General features: G+C 46.1%; 1 protein-coding gene across 7 annotated transcripts in view; it reads left to right on the top strand.

Moving 5' to 3' along the window:
* rab3ip (RAB3A interacting protein (rabin3)) overlaps nucleotides 1-17780 on the top strand; it is a 71703-nt gene that overhangs the window by 37506 nt on the left and 16417 nt on the right. For 6 of the 7 annotated variants that reach the window (XM_071331773.1, XM_071331772.1, XM_071331774.1 and 3 more), the window contains exons 5-6: nucleotides 15468-15563; nucleotides 15912-15989. In XM_071331773.1, the coding sequence (XP_071187874.1) occupies nucleotides 15468-15563; nucleotides 15912-15989 (174 nt within the window). The remainder of the gene's footprint in view (nucleotides 1-15467; nucleotides 15564-15911; nucleotides 15990-17780) is intronic. The other variant, XM_071331775.1, reaches the window with a different exon arrangement.

Below are 17780 nucleotides of genomic sequence, written 5' to 3'. Positions count from 1 at the left end.
TGTTGTTTACCACGGTGTAGAGTACCACTAGTATCTGTCCTGTTGTTTACCACGGTGTAGAATACCACTAGTATCTGTCCTGTTGTTTACCACGGTGTAGAATACCACTAGTATCTGTCCTGTTGTTTACCACGGTGTAGAATACCACTAGTGTCTGTCCTGTTGTTTACCACGGTGTAGAATACCACTAGTATCTGTCCTGTTGTATACCACGGTGTAGAATACCACTAGTATCTGTCCTGTTGTTTACCACGGTGTAGAATACCACTAGTATCTGTCCTGTTGTTTACCATGGTGTAGAGTACCACTAGTATCTGTCCTGTTGTTTACCACGGTGTAGAATACCACTAGTGTCTGTCCTGTTGTTTACCACGGTGTAGAATACCACTAGTGTCTGTCCTGTTGTTTACCACGGTGTAGAATACCACTAGTGTCTGTCCTGTTGTTTACCACGGTGTAGAATACCACTAGTGTCTGTCCTGTTGTTTACCACGGTGTAGAATACCACTAGTATCTGTCCTGTTTACCACGGTGTAGAATACCACTAGTATCTGTCCTGTTGTTTACCACGGTGTAGAATACCACTAGTATCTGTCCTGTTGTTTACCACGGTGTAGAATACCACTAGTATCTGTCCTGTTGTTTACCACGGTGTAGAATACCACTAGTATCTCTCCTGTTGTTTACCACGGTGTAGAATACCACTAGTATCTGTCCTGTTGTTTACCACGGTGTAGAATACCACTAGTATCTGTCCTGTTGTTTACCACGGTGTAGAATACCACTGGTATCTGTCCTGTTGTTTACCACGGTGTAGAATACCACTAGTATCTGTCCTGTTGTTTACCACGGTGTAGAATACCACTAGTGTCTGTCCTGTTGTTTACCACGGTGTAGAATACCACTAGTATCTGTCCTGTTGTTTACCACGGTGTAGAATACCACTAGTATCTGTCCTGTTGTTTACCACGGTGTAGAATACCACTAGTATCTGTCCTGTTGTTTACCACGGTGTAGAGTACCACTAGTATCTGTCCTGTTGTTTACCACGGTGTAGAATACCACTAGTATCTGTCCTGTTGTTTACCACGGTGTAGAATACCACTAGTATCTGTCCTGTTGTTTACCACGGTGTAGAATACCACTAGTATCTGTCCTGTTGTTTACCACGGTGTAGAATACCACTAGTATCTGTCCTGTTGTTTACCACGGTGTAGAATACCACTAGTATCTGTCCTGTTGTTTACCACGGTGTAGAATACCACTAGTATCTGTCCTGTTGTTTACCACGGTGTAGAATACCACTAGTATCTGTCCTGTTGTTTACCATGGTGTAGAATACCACTAGTATCTGTCCTGTTGTTTACCACGGTGTAGAATACCACTAGTATCTGTCCTGTTGTTTACCACGGTGTAGAATACCACTAGTATCTGTCCTGTTGTTTACCACGGTGTAGAATACCACTAGTATCTGTCCTGTTGTTTACCACGGTGTAGAATACCACTAGTATCTGTCCTGTTGTTTACCACGGTGTAGAATACCACTAGTGTCTGTCCTGTTGTTTACCACGGTGTAGAATACCACTAGTATCTGTCCTGTTGTTTACCACGGTGTAGAATACCACTAGTATCTGTCCTGTTGTTTACCACGGTGTAGAATACCACTAGTATCTGTCCTGTTGTTTACCACGGTGTAGAATACCACTAGTATCTGTCCTGTTGTTTACCACGGTGTAGAATACCACTAGTATCTGTCCTGTTGTTTACCACGGTGTAGAATACCACTAGTGTCTGTCCTGTTGTTTACCACGGTGTAGAATACCACTAGTGTCTGTCCTGTTTACCACGGTGTAGAATACCACTAGTATCTGTCCTGTTGTTTACCACGGTGTAGAATAACACTAGTATCTGTCCTGTTGTTTACCACGGTGTAGAATACCACTAGTATCTGTCCTGTTGTTTACCACGGTGTAGAATACCACTAGTATCTGTCCTGTTGTTTACCACGGTGTAGAATACCACTAGTATCTGTCCTGTTGTTTACCACGGTGTAGAATACCACTAGTATCTGTCCTGTTGTTTACCACGGTGTAGAATACCACTAGTATCTGTCCTGTTGTTTACCACGGTGTAGAATACCACTAGTATCTGTCCTGTTGTTTACCACGGTGTAGAATACCACTAGTATCTGTCCTGTTGTTTACCACGGTGTAGAATACCACTGTATCTGTCCTGTTGTTTACCACGGTGTAGAATACCACTAGTATCTGTCCTGTTGTTTACCACGGTGTAGAATACCACTAGTATCTGTCCTGTTGTTTACCACGGTGTAGAATACCACTAGTATCTGTCCTGTTGTTTACCACGGTGTAGAATACCACTAGTATCTGTCCTGTTGTTTACCACGGTGTAGAATACCACTAGTATCTGTCCTGTTGTTTACCACGGTGTAGAATACCACTAGTGTCTGTCCTGTTGTTTACCACGGTGTAGAATACCACTAGTGTCTGTCCTGTTGTTTACCACGGTGTAGAATACCACTAGTGTCTGTCCTGTTGTTTACCACGGTGTAGAATACCACTAGTGTCTGTCCTGTTGTTTACCACGGTGTAGAATACCACTAGTATCTGTCCTGTTGTTTACCACGGTGTAGAATACCACTAGTATCTGTCCTGTTGTTTACCACGGTGTAGAATACCACTAGTATCTGTCCTGTTGTATACCACTAGTATCTGTCCTGTTGTTTACCACGGTGTAGAATACCACTAGTATCTGTCCTGTTGTTTACCACGGTGTAGAATACCACTAGTATCTGTCCTGTTGTTTACCACGGTGTAGAATACCACTAGTATCTGTCCTGTTGTTTACCACGGTGTAGAATACCACTGTATCTGTCCTGTTGTTTACCACGGTGTAGAATACCACTAGTATCTGTCCTGTTGTTTACCACGGTGTAGAATACCACTAGTATCTGTCCTGTTGTTTACCACGGTGTAGAATACCACTAGTATCTGTCCTGTTGTTTACCACGGTGTAGAATACCACTAGTATCTGTCCTGTTGTTTACCACGGTGTAGAATACCACTAGTATCTGTCCTGTTGTTTACCACGGTGTAGAATACCACTAGTGTCTGTCCTGTTGTTTACCACGGTGTAGAATACCACTAGTGTCTGTCCTGTTGTTTACCACGGTGTAGAATACCACTAGTGTCTGTCCTGTTGTTTACCACGGTGTAGAATACCACTAGTGTCTGTCCTGTTGTTTACCACGGTGTAGAATACCACTAGTGTCTGTCCTGTTGTTTACCACGGTGTAGAATACCACTAGTGTCTGTCCTGTTGTTTACCACGGTGTAGAATACCACTAGTATCTGTCCTGTTGTTTACCACGGTGTAGAATACCACTAGTATCTGTCCTGTTGTATACCACTAGTATCTGTCCTGTTGTTTACCACGGTGTAGAATACCACTAGTATCTGTCCTGTTGTTTACCACGGTGTAGAATACCACTAGTATCTGTCCTGTTGTTTACCACGGTGTAGAATACCACTAGTATCTGTCCTGTTGTTTACCACGGTGTAGAATACCACTAGTATCTGTCCTGTTGTTTACCACGGTGTAGAATACCACTAGTATCTGTCCTGTTGTTTACCACGGTGTAGAATACCACTAGTATCTGTCCTGTTGTTTACCACGGTGTAGAATACCACTGTATCTGTCCTGTTGTTTACCACGGTGTAGAATACCACTAGTATCTGTCCTGTTGTTTACCACGGTGTAGAATACCACTAGTATCTGTCCTGTTGTTTACCACGGTGTAGAATACCACTGTATCTGTCCTGTTGTTTACCACGGTGTAGAATACCACTAGTATCTGTCCTGTTGTTTACCACGGTGTAGAATACCACTAGTATCTGTCCTGTTGTTTACCACGGTGTAGAATACCACTAGTATCTGTCCTGTTGTTTACCACGGTGTAGAATACCACTAGTATCTGTCCTGTTGTTTACCACGGTGTAGAATACCACTAGTATCTGTACTGTTGTTTACCACGGTGTAGAATACCACTAGTGTCTGTCCTGTTGTTTACCACGGTGTAGAATACCACTAGTGTCTGTCTTGTTGTTTACCACGGTGTAGAATACCACTAGTGTCTGTCCTGTTGTTTACCACGGTGTAGAATACCACTAGTATCTGTCCTGTTGTTTACCACGGTGTAGAATACCACTAGTATCTGTCCTGTTGTTTACCACGGTGTAGAATACCACTAGTATCTGTCCTGTTGTATACCACTAGTATCTGTCCTGTTGTTTACCACGGTGTAGAATACCACTAGTATCTGTCCTGTTGTTTACCACGGTGTAGAATACCACTAGTATCTGTCCTGTTGTTTACCACGGTGTAGAATACCACTAGTATCTGTCCTGTTGTTTACCACGGTGTAGAATACCACTAGTATCTGTCCTGTTGTTTACCACGGTGTAGAATACCACTAGTATCTGTCCTGTTGTTTACCACGGTGTAGAATACCACTAGTATCTGTCCTGTTGTTTACCACGGTGTAGAATACCACTGTATCTGTCCTGTTGTTTACCACGGTGTAGAATACCACTAGTATCTGTCCTGTTGTTTACCACGGTGTAGAATACCACTAGTATCTGTCCTGTTGTTTACCACGGTGTAGAATACCACTAGTATCTGTCCTGTTTACCACGGTGTAGAATACCACTAGTATCTGTCCTGTTGTTTACCACGGTGTAGAATACCACTAGTGTCTGTCCTGTTGTTTACCACGGTGTAGAATACCACTAGTATCTGTCCTGTTGTTTACCACGGTGTAGAATACCACTAGTGTCTGTCCTGTTGTTTACCACGGTGTAGAATACCACTAGTATCTGTCCTGTTGTTTACCACGGTGTAGAATACCACTAGTATCTGTCCTGTTGTTTACCACGGTGTAGAATACCACTAGTGTCTGTCCTGTTGTTTACCACGGTGTAGAATACCACTAGTGTCTGTCCTGTTGTTTACCACGGTGTAGAATACCACTAGTATCTGTCCTGTTGTTTACCACGGTGTAGAATACCACTAGTATCTGTCCTGTTGTTTACCACGGTGTAGAATACCACTAGTGTCTGTCCTGTTGTTTACCACGGTGTAGAATACCACTAGTGTCTGTCCTGTTGTTTACCACGGTGTAGAATACCACTAGTATCTGTCCTGTTGTTTACCACGGTGTAGAATACCACTAGTGTCTGTCCTGTTGTTTACCACGGTGTAGAATACCACTAGTGTCTGTCCTGTTGTTTACCACGGTGTAGAATACCACTAGTGTCTGTCCTGTTGTTTACCACGGTGTAGAATACCACTAGTGTCTGTCCTGTTGTTTAGCACGGTGTAGAATACCACTAGTATCTGTCCTGTTGTTTACCACGGTGTAGAATACCACTACATTTAAGTCATTTAGCAGACGCTCTTATCCAGAGCGACTTACAAATTGGTGCATTCACCTTATGATATCCAGTGGAACAACCACTTTACAATAGTGCATCTAACTCTTTTAAGGGGGAGGGGGGGGGTTAGAAGGATTACTTTATCCTATCCTAGGTATTCCTTAAAGAGGTGGGGTTTCAGGTGTCTCCGGAAGGTGGTGATTGACTCCGCTGACCTGGCGTCGTGAGGGAGTTTGTTCCACCATTGGGGTGCCAGAGCAGCGAACAGTTTTGACTGGGCTGAGCGGGAACTGTACTTCCTCAGAGGTAGGGAGGCGAGCAGGCCAGAGGTGGATGAACGCAGTGCCCTTGTTTGGGTGTAGGGCCTGATAAGAGCCTGAAGGTACGGAGGTGCCGTTCCCCTCACAGCTCCGTAGGCAAGCACCATGGTCTTGTAGCGGATGCGAGCTTCAACTGGAAGCCAGTGGAGATAGCGGAGGAGCGGGGTGACGTGAGAGAACTTGGGAAGGTTGAACACCAGACGGGCTGCGGCGTTCTGGATGAGTTGTAGGGGTTTAATAGCACAGGCAGGGAGCCCAGCCAACAGCGAGTTGCAGTAATCCAGACGGGAGATGACAAGTGCCTGGATTAGGACCTGCGCCGCTTCCTGTGTGAGGCAGGGTCGTACTCTGCGAATGTTGTAGAGCATGAACCTACAGGAACGGGTCACCGCCTTGATGTGAGTTGAGAACGACAGGTTGTTGTTCAGGATCACGCCAAGGTTCTTAGCACTCTGGGAGGAGGACACAATGGTGTTGTCAACCGTGATGGCGAGATCATGGAACGGGCAGTCCTTCCCCGGGAGGAAGAGCAGCTCCGTCTTGCCGAGGTTCAGCTTGAGGTGGTGATCCGTCATCCACACTGATATGTCTGCCAGACATGCAGAGATGCGATTCGCCACCTGGTTATCAGAGGGGGGAAAGGAGAAGATTAATTGTGTGTCGTCTGCATAGCAATGATAGGAGAGACCATGTGAGGATATGACAGAGCCAAGTGACTTGGTGTATAGCGAGAATAGGAGAGGGCCGAGAACAGAGCCCTGGGGGACACCAGTGGTGAGAGCACGTGGTGCGGAGACAGATTCTCGCCATGCCACCTGGTAGGAGCGACCTGTCAGGTAGGACGCAATCCAAGCGTGGGCCGCGCCGGAGATGCCCAGCTCGGAGAGGGTGGAGAGGAGGATCTGATGGTTCACAGTATCAAAGGCAGCCGATAGGTCTAGAAGGATGAGAGCAGAGGAGAGAGAGTTAGCTTTAGCAGTGCGGAGCGCCTCCGTGACACAGAGAAGAGCAGTCTCAGTTGAATGACTAGTCTTGAAACCTGACTGATTTGGATCAAGAAGGTCATTCTGAGAGAGATAGCAGGAGAGCTGGCCAAGGACGGCACGTTCAAGAGTTTTGGAGAGAAAAGAAAGAAGGGATACTGGTCTGTAGTTGTTGACATCGGAGGGATCGAGTGTAGGTTTTTTCAGAAGGGGTGCAACTCTCGCTCTCTTGAAGACGGAAGGGACGTAGCCAGCGGTCAAGGATGAGTTGATGAGCGAGGTGAGGTAAGGGAGAAGGTCTCCGGAAATGGTCTGGAGAAGAGAGGAGGGGATAGGGTCAAGCGGGCAGGTTGTTGGGCGGCCGGCCGTCACAAGACGCGAGATTTCATCTGGAGTGAGAGGGGAGAACGAGGTCAAAGCACAGGGTAGGGCAGTGTGAGCAGAACCAGCGGTGTCGTTTGACTTAGCAAACGAGGATCGGATGTCGTCGACCTTCTTTTCAAAATGGTTGACGAAGTCATCCGCAGAGAGGGAGGAGGGGGGAGGAGGGGGAGGAGGATTCAGGAGGGAGGAGAAGGTGGCAAAGAGCTTCCTAGGGTTAGAGGCAGATGCTTGGAATTTAGAGTGGTAGAAAGTGGCTTTAGCAGCAGAGACAAGAGGAGAATGTAGAGAGGAGGGAGTGAAAGGATGCCAGGTCCGCAGGGAGGCGAGTTTTCCTCCATTTCCGCTCAGCTGCCCGGAGCCCTGTTCTGTGAGCTCGCAGTGAGTCGTCGAGCCACGGAGCAGGAGGGGAGGACCGAGCCGGCCTGGAGGATAGGGGACATAGAGAGTCAAAGGATGCAGAAAGGGAGGAGAGGAGGGTTGAGGAGGCAGAATCAGGAGATAGGTTGGAGAAGGTTTGAGCAGAGGGAAGAGATGATAGGATGGAAGAGGAGAGAGTAGCGGGGGAGAGAGAGCGAAGGTTGGGACGGCGTGATACCATCCGAGTAGGGGCAGTGTGGGAAGTGTTGGATGAGAGCGAGAGGGAAAAGGATACAAGGTAGTGGTCGGAGACTTGGAGGGGAGTTGCAATGAGATTAGTGGAAGAACAGCATCTAGTAAAGATGAGGTCAAGTGTATTGCCTGCCTTGTGAGTAGGGGGGGAAGGTGAGAGGGTGAGGTCAAAAGAGGAGAGGAGTGGAAAGAAGGAGGCAGAGAGGAATGAGTCAAAGGTAGACGTGGGGAGGTTAAAGTCACCCAGAACACTGTGAGAGGTGAGCCATCCTCAGGAAAGGAACTTATCAGGGCGTCAAGCTCATTGATGAACTCTCCAAGGGAACCTGGAGGGCGATAAATGATAAGGATGTTAAGCTTGAAAGGGCTGGTAACTGTGACAGCATGGAATTCAAAGGAGGCAATAGACAGATGGGTCAGGGGAGAAAGAGAGAATGTCCACTTGGGAGAGATGAGGATCCCAGTGCCACCACCCCGCTGACCAGAAGCTCTCGGGGTGTGCGAGAACACGTGGGCAGACGAGGAGAGAGCAGTAGGAGTAGCAGTGTTATCAGTGGTAATCCATGTTTCCGTCAGTGCCAAGAAGTCGAGGGACTGGAGGGAAGCATAGGCTGAGATGAACTCTGCCTTGTTGGCCGCAGATCGGCAGTTCCAGAGGCTGCCGGAGACCTGGAACTCCACGTGGGTCGTGCGCGCTGGGACCACCAGGTTAGAGTGGCGGCGGCCACGCGGTGTGAAGCGTTTGTATGGTCTGTGCAGAGAGGAGAGAAGAGGGATAGACAGACACATAGTTGACAGGCTACAGAAGAGGCTACGCTAATGCAAAGGAGATTAGAATGACAAGTGGACTACACGTCTCCAATGTTCAGAAAGTTAAGCTTACGTTGCTAAAATAAAATCTTATTGACTAAAATGATATAGTACTGCTGGCGGTGAAGTAGGCTGGCTAGCAGTGGCTGCGTTGTTGACTTTGTTTGAAAGTGTAGCTGGCTAGGTAACCTCTAACTGGCTAGGTAACCTCGACAATTTCTCAAAACTACACAATTATCTTGGATACAAGGACAGCAAAGACAACTATGTAGCTAGCTAACACTACGCTAATCAAGTCGTTCCGTTGTAATGTAAGTTGTAATGTGAGTTTCTACAGTGCTGCTATTCGGTAGAAGTTGGCTAGCTAGCAGTGTTAGCTAGCAGTGTTGACTAGGTAGGAGAACGGCAGCGCGGCGGACGAAAATAGCTGGCTAGCTAACCGAATAATTACTCTAAACTACTCTAAGCTACACAATTATCTTAGATACAAAGATAGCAAAGACAACTATGTAGCTAGCTAACACTACACTAATCAAGTCGTTCCGTTGTAATGTAATCGTTTCTGCAGTGCTGCTATTCGGTGGCTAGCTGGCTAGCTAGCAGTGTTGACTACGTTACGTTACGACGAAAATAGCTGGCTAGCGAACCTCAATAACTACACAATTATCTTTGATACAAAGACGGCTATGTAGCTAGCTAAGATCAAACAAATCAAACCGTTGTACTGTAATGAAAATGAAATGGTAATACTACCTGTGGAGCGAAGCGGAATGCGACTACTCGCTCCAAACCGTGTCTGTCCTGTCTGTCCTACTCGCTCCACTAGTATCTGTCCTGTTTACCACGGTGTAGAATAACACTAGTATCTGTCCTGTTGTTTACCACGGTGTAGAATACCACTAGTATCTGTCCTGTTGTTTACCACGGTGTAGAATACCACTAGTATCTGTCCTGTTGTTTACCACGGTGTAGAATACCACTAGTATCTGTCCTGTTGTTTACCACGGTGTAGAATAACACTAGTGTCTGTCCTGTTGTTTACCACGGTGTAGAATACCACTAGTATCTGTCCTGTTGTTTACCACGGTGTAGAATACCACTAGTGTCTGTCCTGTTGTTTACCACGGTGTAGAATACCACTAGTATCTGTCCTGTTGTTTACCACGGTGTAGAATACCACTGGTGTCTGTCCTGTTGTTTACCACGGTGTAGAATACCACTGGTGTCTGTCCTGTTGTTTACCACGGTGTAGAATACCACTAGTATCTGTCCTGTTGTTTACCACGGTGTAGAATACCACTAGTATCTGTCCTGTTGTTTACCACGGTGTAGAATACCACTAGTGTCTGTCCTGTTGTTTACCACGGTGTAGAATACCACTAGTGTCTGTCCTGTTGTTTACCACGGTGTAGAATACCACTGGTATCTGTCCTGTTGTTTACCACGGTGTAGAATACCACTAGTATCTGTCCTGTTGTTTACCACGGTGTAGAATACCACTAGTATCTGTCCTGTTGTTTACCACGGTGTAGAATACCACTAGTATCTGTCCTGTTGTTTACCATGGTGTAGAATACCACTAGTATCTGTCCTGTTGTTTACCACGGTGTAGAATACCACTAGTATCTGTCCTGTTGTTTACCATGGTGTAGAATACCACTAGTATCTGTCCTGTTGTTTACCACGGTGTAGAATACCACTAGTATCTGTCCTGTTGTTTACCATGGTGTAGAATACCACTAGTATCTGTCCTGTTGTATACCACGGTGTAGAATACCACTAGTATCTGTCCTGTTGTTTACCACGGTGTAGAATACCACTAGTATCTGTCCTGTTGTTTACCACGGTGTAGAATACCACTAGTATCTGTCCTGTTGTTTACCACGGTGTAGAATACCACTAGTATCTGTCCTGTTGTTTACCACGGTGTAGAATACCACTAGTATCTGTCCTGTTGTTTACCACGGTGTAGAATACCACTAGTATCTGTCCTGTTGTTTACCACGGTGTAGAATACCACTAGTATCTGTCCTGTTGTTTACCACGGTGTAGAATACCACTAGTATCTGTCCTGTTGTTTACCACGGTGTAGAATACCACTAGTATCTGTCCTGTTGTTTACCACGGTGTAGAATACCACTAGTATCTGTCCTGTTGTTTACCACGGTGTAGAATACCACTAGTGTCTGTCCTGTTGTTTACCACGGTGTAGAATACCACTAGTATCTGTCCTGTTGTTTACCACGGTGTAGAATACCACTAGTGTCTGTCCTGTTGTTTACCACGGTGTAGAATACCACTAGTATCTGTCCTGTTGTTTACCACGGTGTAGAATACCACTAGTATCTGTCCTGTTGTATACCACGGTGTAGAATACCACTAGTATCTGTCCTGTTGTTTACCACGGTGTAGAATACCACTAGTATCTGTCCTGTTGTTTACCACGGTGTAGAATACCACTAGTATCTGTCCTGTTGTTTACCACGGTGTAGAATACCACTAGTATCTGTCCTGTTGTTTACCACGGTGTAGAATACCACTAGTATCTGTCCTGTTGTTTACCACGGTGTAGAATACCACTAGTATCTGTCCTGTTGTTTACCACGGTGTAGAATACCACTGGTGTCTGTCCTGTTGTTTACCACGGTGTAGAATACCACTGGTGTCTGTCCTGTTGTTTACCACGGTGTAGAATACCACTGGTGTCTGTCCTGTTGTTTACCACGGTGTAGAATACCACTGGTATCTGTCCTGTTGTTTACCACGGTGTAGAATACCACTGGTATCTGTCCTGTTGTTTACCACGGTGTAGAATACCACTAGTATCTGTCCTGTTGTTTACCACGGTGTAGAATACCACTAGTATCTGTCCTGTTGTTTACCACGGTGTAGAATACCACTAGTATCTGTCCTGTTGTTTACCACGGTGTAGAATACCACTAGTATCTGTCCTGTTGTTTACCACGGTGTAGAATACCACTAGTATCTGTCCTGTTGTTTACCACGGTGTAGAATACCACTAGTGTCTGTCCTGTTGTTTACCACGGTGTAGAATACCACTAGTATCTGTCCTGTTGTTTACCACGGTGTAGAATACCACTAGTATCTGTCCTGTTGTTTACCACGGTGTAGAATACCACTAGTATCTGTCCTGTTGTTTACCACGGTGTAGAATACCACTAGTATCTGTCCTGTTGTTTACCACGGTGTAGAATACCACTAGTGTCTGTCCTGTTGTTTACCACGGTGTAGAGTACCACTAGTGTCTGTCCTGTTGTTTACCACGGTGTAGAATACCACTAGTATCTGTCCTGTTGTTTACCACGGTGTAGAATACCACTAGTGTCTGTCCTGTTGTTTACCACGGTGTAGAATACCACTAGTATCTGTCCTGTTGTTTACCACGGTGTAGAATACCACTAGTATCTGTCCTGTTGTTTACCACGGTGTAGAATACCACTAGTATCTGTCCTGTTGTTTACCACGGTGTAGAATACCACTAGTATCTGTCCTGTTGTTTACCACGGTGTAGAATACCACTAGTGTCTGTCCTGTTGTTTACCACGGTGTAGAATACCACTAGTATCTGTCCTGTTGTTTACCACGGTGTAGAATACCACTAGTATCTGTCCTGTTGTTTACCACGGTGTAGAATACCACTAGTATCTGTCCTGTTGTTTACCACGGTGTAGAATACCACTAGTATCTGTCCTGTTGTTTACCACGGTGTAGAATACCACTAGTATCTGTCCTGTTGTTTACCACGGTGTAGAATACCACTAGTATCTGTCCTGTTGTTTACCACGGTGTAGAATACCACTGGTGTCTGTCCTGTTGTTTACCACGGTGTAGAATACCACTGGTGTCTGTCCTGTTGTTTACCACGGTGTAGAATACCACTGGTGTCTGTCCTGTTGTTTACCACGGTGTTGAATACCACTGGTGTCTGTCCTGTTGTTTACCACGGTGTAGAATACCACTGGTGTCTGTCCTGTTGTTTACCACGGTGTAGAATACCACTGGTGTCTGTCCTGTTGTTTACCACGGTGTAGAATACCACTAGTATCTGTCCTGTTGTTTACCACGGTGTAGAATACCACTGGTGTCTGTCCTGTTGTTTACCACGGTGTAGAATACCACTGGTGTCTGTCCTGTTGTTTACCACGGTGTAGAATACCACTAGTATCTGTCCTGTTGTTTACCACGGTGTAGAATACCACTAGTATCTGTCCTGTTGTTTACCACGGTGTAGAATACCACTGGTGTCTGTCCTGTTGTTTACCACGGTGTAGAATACCACTGGTGTCTGTCCTGTTGTTTACCACGGTGTAGAATACCACTGGTGTCTGTCCTGTTGTTTACCACGGTGTAGAATACCACTGGTATCTGTCCTGTTGTTTACCACGGTGTAGAGTACCACTAGTATCTGTCCTGTTGTTTACCACGGTGTAGAATACCACTAGTATCTGTCCTGTTGTTTACCACGTTGTAGAATACCACTAGTATCTGTCCTGTTGTTTACCACGGTGTAGAATACCACTAGTATCTGTCCTGTTGTTTACCACGGTGTAGAATACCACTAGTATCTGTCCTGTTGTTTACCACGGTGTAGAATACCACTAGTATCTGTCCTGTTGTTTACCACGGTGTAGAATACCACTAGTATCTGTCCTGTTGTTTACCACGGTGTAGAATACCACTAGTATCTGTCCTGTTGTTTACCACGGTGTAGAATACCACTAGTATCTGTCCTGTTGTTTACCACGGTGTAGAATACCACTAGTATCTGTCCTGTTGTTTACCACGGTGTAGAATACCACTAGTATCTGTCCTGTTGTTTACCACGGTGTAGAATACCACTAGTATCTGTCCTGTTGTTTACCACGGTGTAGAATACCACTAGTATCTGTCCTGTTGTTTACCACGGTGTAGAATACCACTAGTATCTGTCCTGTTGTTTACCACGGTGTAGAATACCACTAGTATCTGTCCTGTTGTTTACCACGGTGTAGAATACCACTAGTATCTGTCCTGTTGTTTACCACGGTGTAGAATACCACTAGTATCTGTCCTGTTGTTTACCACGGTGTAGAATACCACTAGTATCTGTCCTGTTGTTTACCACGGTGTAGAATACCACTAGTATCTGTCCTGTTGTTTACCACGGTGTAGAATACCACTAGTATCTGTCCTGTTGTTTACCACGGTGTAGAATACCACTAGTATCTGTCCTGTTGTTTACCACAGTGTAGAATACCACTAGTATCTGTCCTGTTGTTTACCACGGTGTAGAATACCACTAGTATCTGTCCTGTTGTTTACCACGGTGTATTTGGTCAGGCCCTGGAAAGTTATTTAACAACTGGGTTTGTTAACAAAACAATGTGTCAAGAGGTGTGACCTTGCCAGAGGAGAGGACTAGTAAACCCTGTGTGTGTGTGTGTGTGTGTGTGTGTGTGTGTGTGTGTGTGTGTGTGTGTGTGTGTGTGTGTGTGTGTGTGTGTGTGTGTGTGTGTGTGTGTGTGTGTGTGTGTGTGTGTGTGTGTGTGTGTGTGTGTGTGTGTGTGTGTGTGTGTGTGTGTGTGTGTGTGTGCACGCTCGCGTCCCCTGTGGGGCTGTAGCTCTAAACATACAATTTATGTGTGAACAACCATTACTGCATCAGCATGTTGGTGGGTGTAGCCTCACTATATTTACTGACAGGAAGCAGCACGTCTAGTGGACACATGTTTCTATTGTATTATATGACGTGGACAACACCCAGTTTATACAGCTTACAGTGGATGTCCATGTTCCTTCCAGAAACCAGTATAGACCTAGAAGGGCCACACACTGTTAAAGACCCCTTCCAGGAACTAGTATAGAACAATAAGGGCCACACACTGTTAAAGACCCCTTCCAGGAACTAGTATAGAACAAGAAGGGCCACATACTGTTAAAGACCCCTTCCAAGAACTAGTATAGAACAATAAGGGCCACACACTGTTAAATATCCCTTCCAAGAACTAGTATAGAACAATAAGGGCCACACACTGTTAAAGACCCCTTCCAGGAACTAGTATAGAACAAGAAGGGCCACATACTGTTAAAGACCCCTTCCAAGAACTAGTATAGAACAATAAGGGCCACACACTGTTAAAGACCCCTTCCAGGAACTAGTATAGAACAATAAGGGCCACATACTGTTAAAGACCCCTTCCAGGAACTAGTATAGAACAATAAGGGCCACACACTGTTAAAGACCCCTTCCAGGAACTAGTATAGAACAATAAGGGCCACACACTGTTAAAGACCCCTTCCAGGAACTAGTATAGAACAATAAGGGCCACACACTGTTAAAGACCCCTTCCAGGAACTAGTATAGAACAATAAGGGCCACACACTGTTAAAGACCCCTTCCAGAACCCAGTATAGAACAATAAGGGCCACACACTGTTAAAGACCCCTTCTAGGAACTAGTATAGAACAATATGGGCCACATACTGTTAAAGACCCCTTCCAGGAACTAGTATAGAACAATAAGGGCCACACACTGTTAAATATCCCTTCCAGGAACTAACCAAGTATTTTATTGCTCTGAAATACATTTACTGTACATGGTAATATATTATTAGGGTAATATACGTTTTGATTTCAGCTATCGAAACTTGGCCTGCTGTCAACTGAACTGTGTGTGTGTGTGTTTACAGTACATGCCTGTGTTAAGAAGTCTACACACACCTACAACATTCACACCCACTAAGTCACGCTACACTTCACATTTTTTGATTTGTTTCATATTATTTCGGCCGCTAAAATAAACCACAGTTGATTTTCCTTTGTCATTATTATTACCACGTCATTTATATTTACATTCATTTGTTCATCACGTTTGTTTTTTTTCCGTTTTTGGTTTTTCATTTCTTAAGGATCTTAAGTTAAAAGACGAGGAGTGTGAGAGGCTTTCTAAAGTCAGGGACCAACTGGGCCAGGAACTGGAGGAGCTCACTGCTAGCCTGTTTGAGGTTGGTCCGACCGGCTAATTCATCCCCCCAGAAACACTAAGACTGCCCTCCTTGTGATCAAAGTGTTTTGCCTTCTCTCCTCCCTTCTCTTACGTAGCTAGATTAACAGTTTCCCTCCTCTCTCTGTCTCTCCTCTCTCCTGTTTTCAAAACTCATGTTAGTTTGTAGAGATACTAACCTGCTTTTCTCTGGGTGTTTGGTGCCAGCTGTGACTCAGGTTGTCTTGGCTTGTGTTTAGTTGTTGGGTTCTCTGTTTTGTGTGTTGTTTTGTGTGAGGAGTCGGTAGGGGTTAGAGGTCAGGGCGATGAGTGATGCATTGTGGGTCTAAAGTCTCGTGCCTTCTTACAGGAAGCTCACAAGATGGTGCGTGAGGCCAACATCAAACAGTCGACTGCTGAGAAGCAGCTGACGGAAGCTCTGAACAAGGTGAGGACTGAACTGTTTACAACCGTGTTCCATACTACTGTGTCTACATGACTGTTACCCTCATGGAAATGGAGTGGCTGGCCCAGTCTGATAGTCTTCTAATGACAATGTGTGTGTGTGTGGGTGTGTGAAGAGATGGAGTGCTGGCTGATTTATGTGTGCTGCCTCTTCACTAAAGGTGTCAGTCACACCACTGCAGCCTCCCGGCTGGCTGTTAATGGAAGCAACAGGGACTGACTGGTTTAATAGCAGGTTGTATCAGTCACACCACTGCAGCCTCCCAGCTGGCTGGTTTAATAGCAGGTTGTATCAGTCACACCACTGCAGCCTCCCGGCTGACTGGTTTAATAGCAGGTTGTATCAGTCACACCACTGCAGCCTCCCGGCTGACTGGTTTAATAGCAGGTTGTGTCAGTCACACCACTGCAGCCTCCCGGCTGACTGGTTTAATAGCAGGTTGTATCAGTCACACCACTGCAGCCTCCCGGCTGACTGGTTTAATAGCAGGTTGTGTCAGTCACACCACTGCAGCCTCCCGGCTGGCTGGCTGTTAATGGAAGCTACAGGGACTGGCTGGTTTAATAGCAGGTTGTATCAGTCACACCACTGCAGCCTCCCGGCTGACTGGTTTAATAGCAGGTTGTATCAGTCACACCACTGCAGCCTCCCGGCTGGCTGGCTGTTAATGGAAGCCACAGGGACTGACTGGTTTAATAGCAGGTTGTATCAGTCACACCACTGCAGCCTCCCGGCTGACTGGTTTAATAGCAGGTTGTATCAGTCACACCACTGCAGCCTCCCGGCTGACTGGTTTAATAGCAGGTTGTGTCAGTCACACCACTGCAGCCTCCCGGCTGACTGGTTTAATAGCAGGTTGTATCAGTCACACCACTGCAGCCTCCCGGCTGACTGGTTTAATAGCAGGTTGTGTCAGTCACACCACTGCAGCCTCCCGGCTGGCTGGCTGTTAATGGAAGCCACAGGGACTGACTGGTTTAATAGCAGGTTGTATCAGTCACACCACTGCAGCCTCCCGGCTGACTGGTTTAATAGCAGGTTGTATCAGTCACACCACTGCAGCCTCCCGGCTGGCTGGCTGTTAATGGAAGCCACAGGGACTGACTGGTTTAATAGCAGGTTGTATCAGTCACACCACTGCAGCCTCCCGGCTGACTGGTTTAATAGCAGGTTGTATCAGTCACACCACTGCAGCCTCCCGGCTGACTGGTTTAATAGCAGGTTGTATCAGTCACACCACTGCAGCCTCCCGGCTGACTGGTTTAATAGCAGGTTGTATCAGTCACACCACTGCAGCCTCCCGGCTGACTGGTTTAATAGCAGGTTGTATCAGTCACTCCACTGCAGCCTCCCGGCTGGCTGGTTTAATAGCAGGTTGTATCAGTCACACCACTGCAGCCTCCCGGCTGGCTGGTTTAATAGCAGGTTGTATCAGTCACTCCACTGCAGCCTCCCGGCTGGCTGGTTTAATAGCAGGTTGTGTCAGTCACACCACTGCAGCCCCCCGGCTGGCTGTTGACGGGAACCACAGGGACTGACTGGTTTAATAGCAGGTTGTATCAGTTACTCCACTGCAGCCTCCCGGCTGGCTGGTTTAATAGCAGGTTGTATCAGTCACTCCACTGCAGCCTCCCAGCTGACTGGTTTAATAGCAGGTTGTATCAGTCACTCCACTGCAGCCTCCCGGCTGGCTGTTGATGGAAGCAACAGGGACTGACTGGTTTACATCGTCTCACAACAACACCTCTCTCTGTCAGAACGGTGTGAGACGAT

Source organism: Salvelinus alpinus, chromosome 11 (assembly GCF_045679555.1).
Source record: "Salvelinus alpinus chromosome 11, SLU_Salpinus.1, whole genome shotgun sequence".
NCBI classification, from domain to species: domain Eukaryota; kingdom Metazoa; phylum Chordata; class Actinopteri; order Salmoniformes; family Salmonidae; genus Salvelinus; species Salvelinus alpinus.
This window is presented reverse-complemented; position numbering and strand designations above follow the sequence as displayed.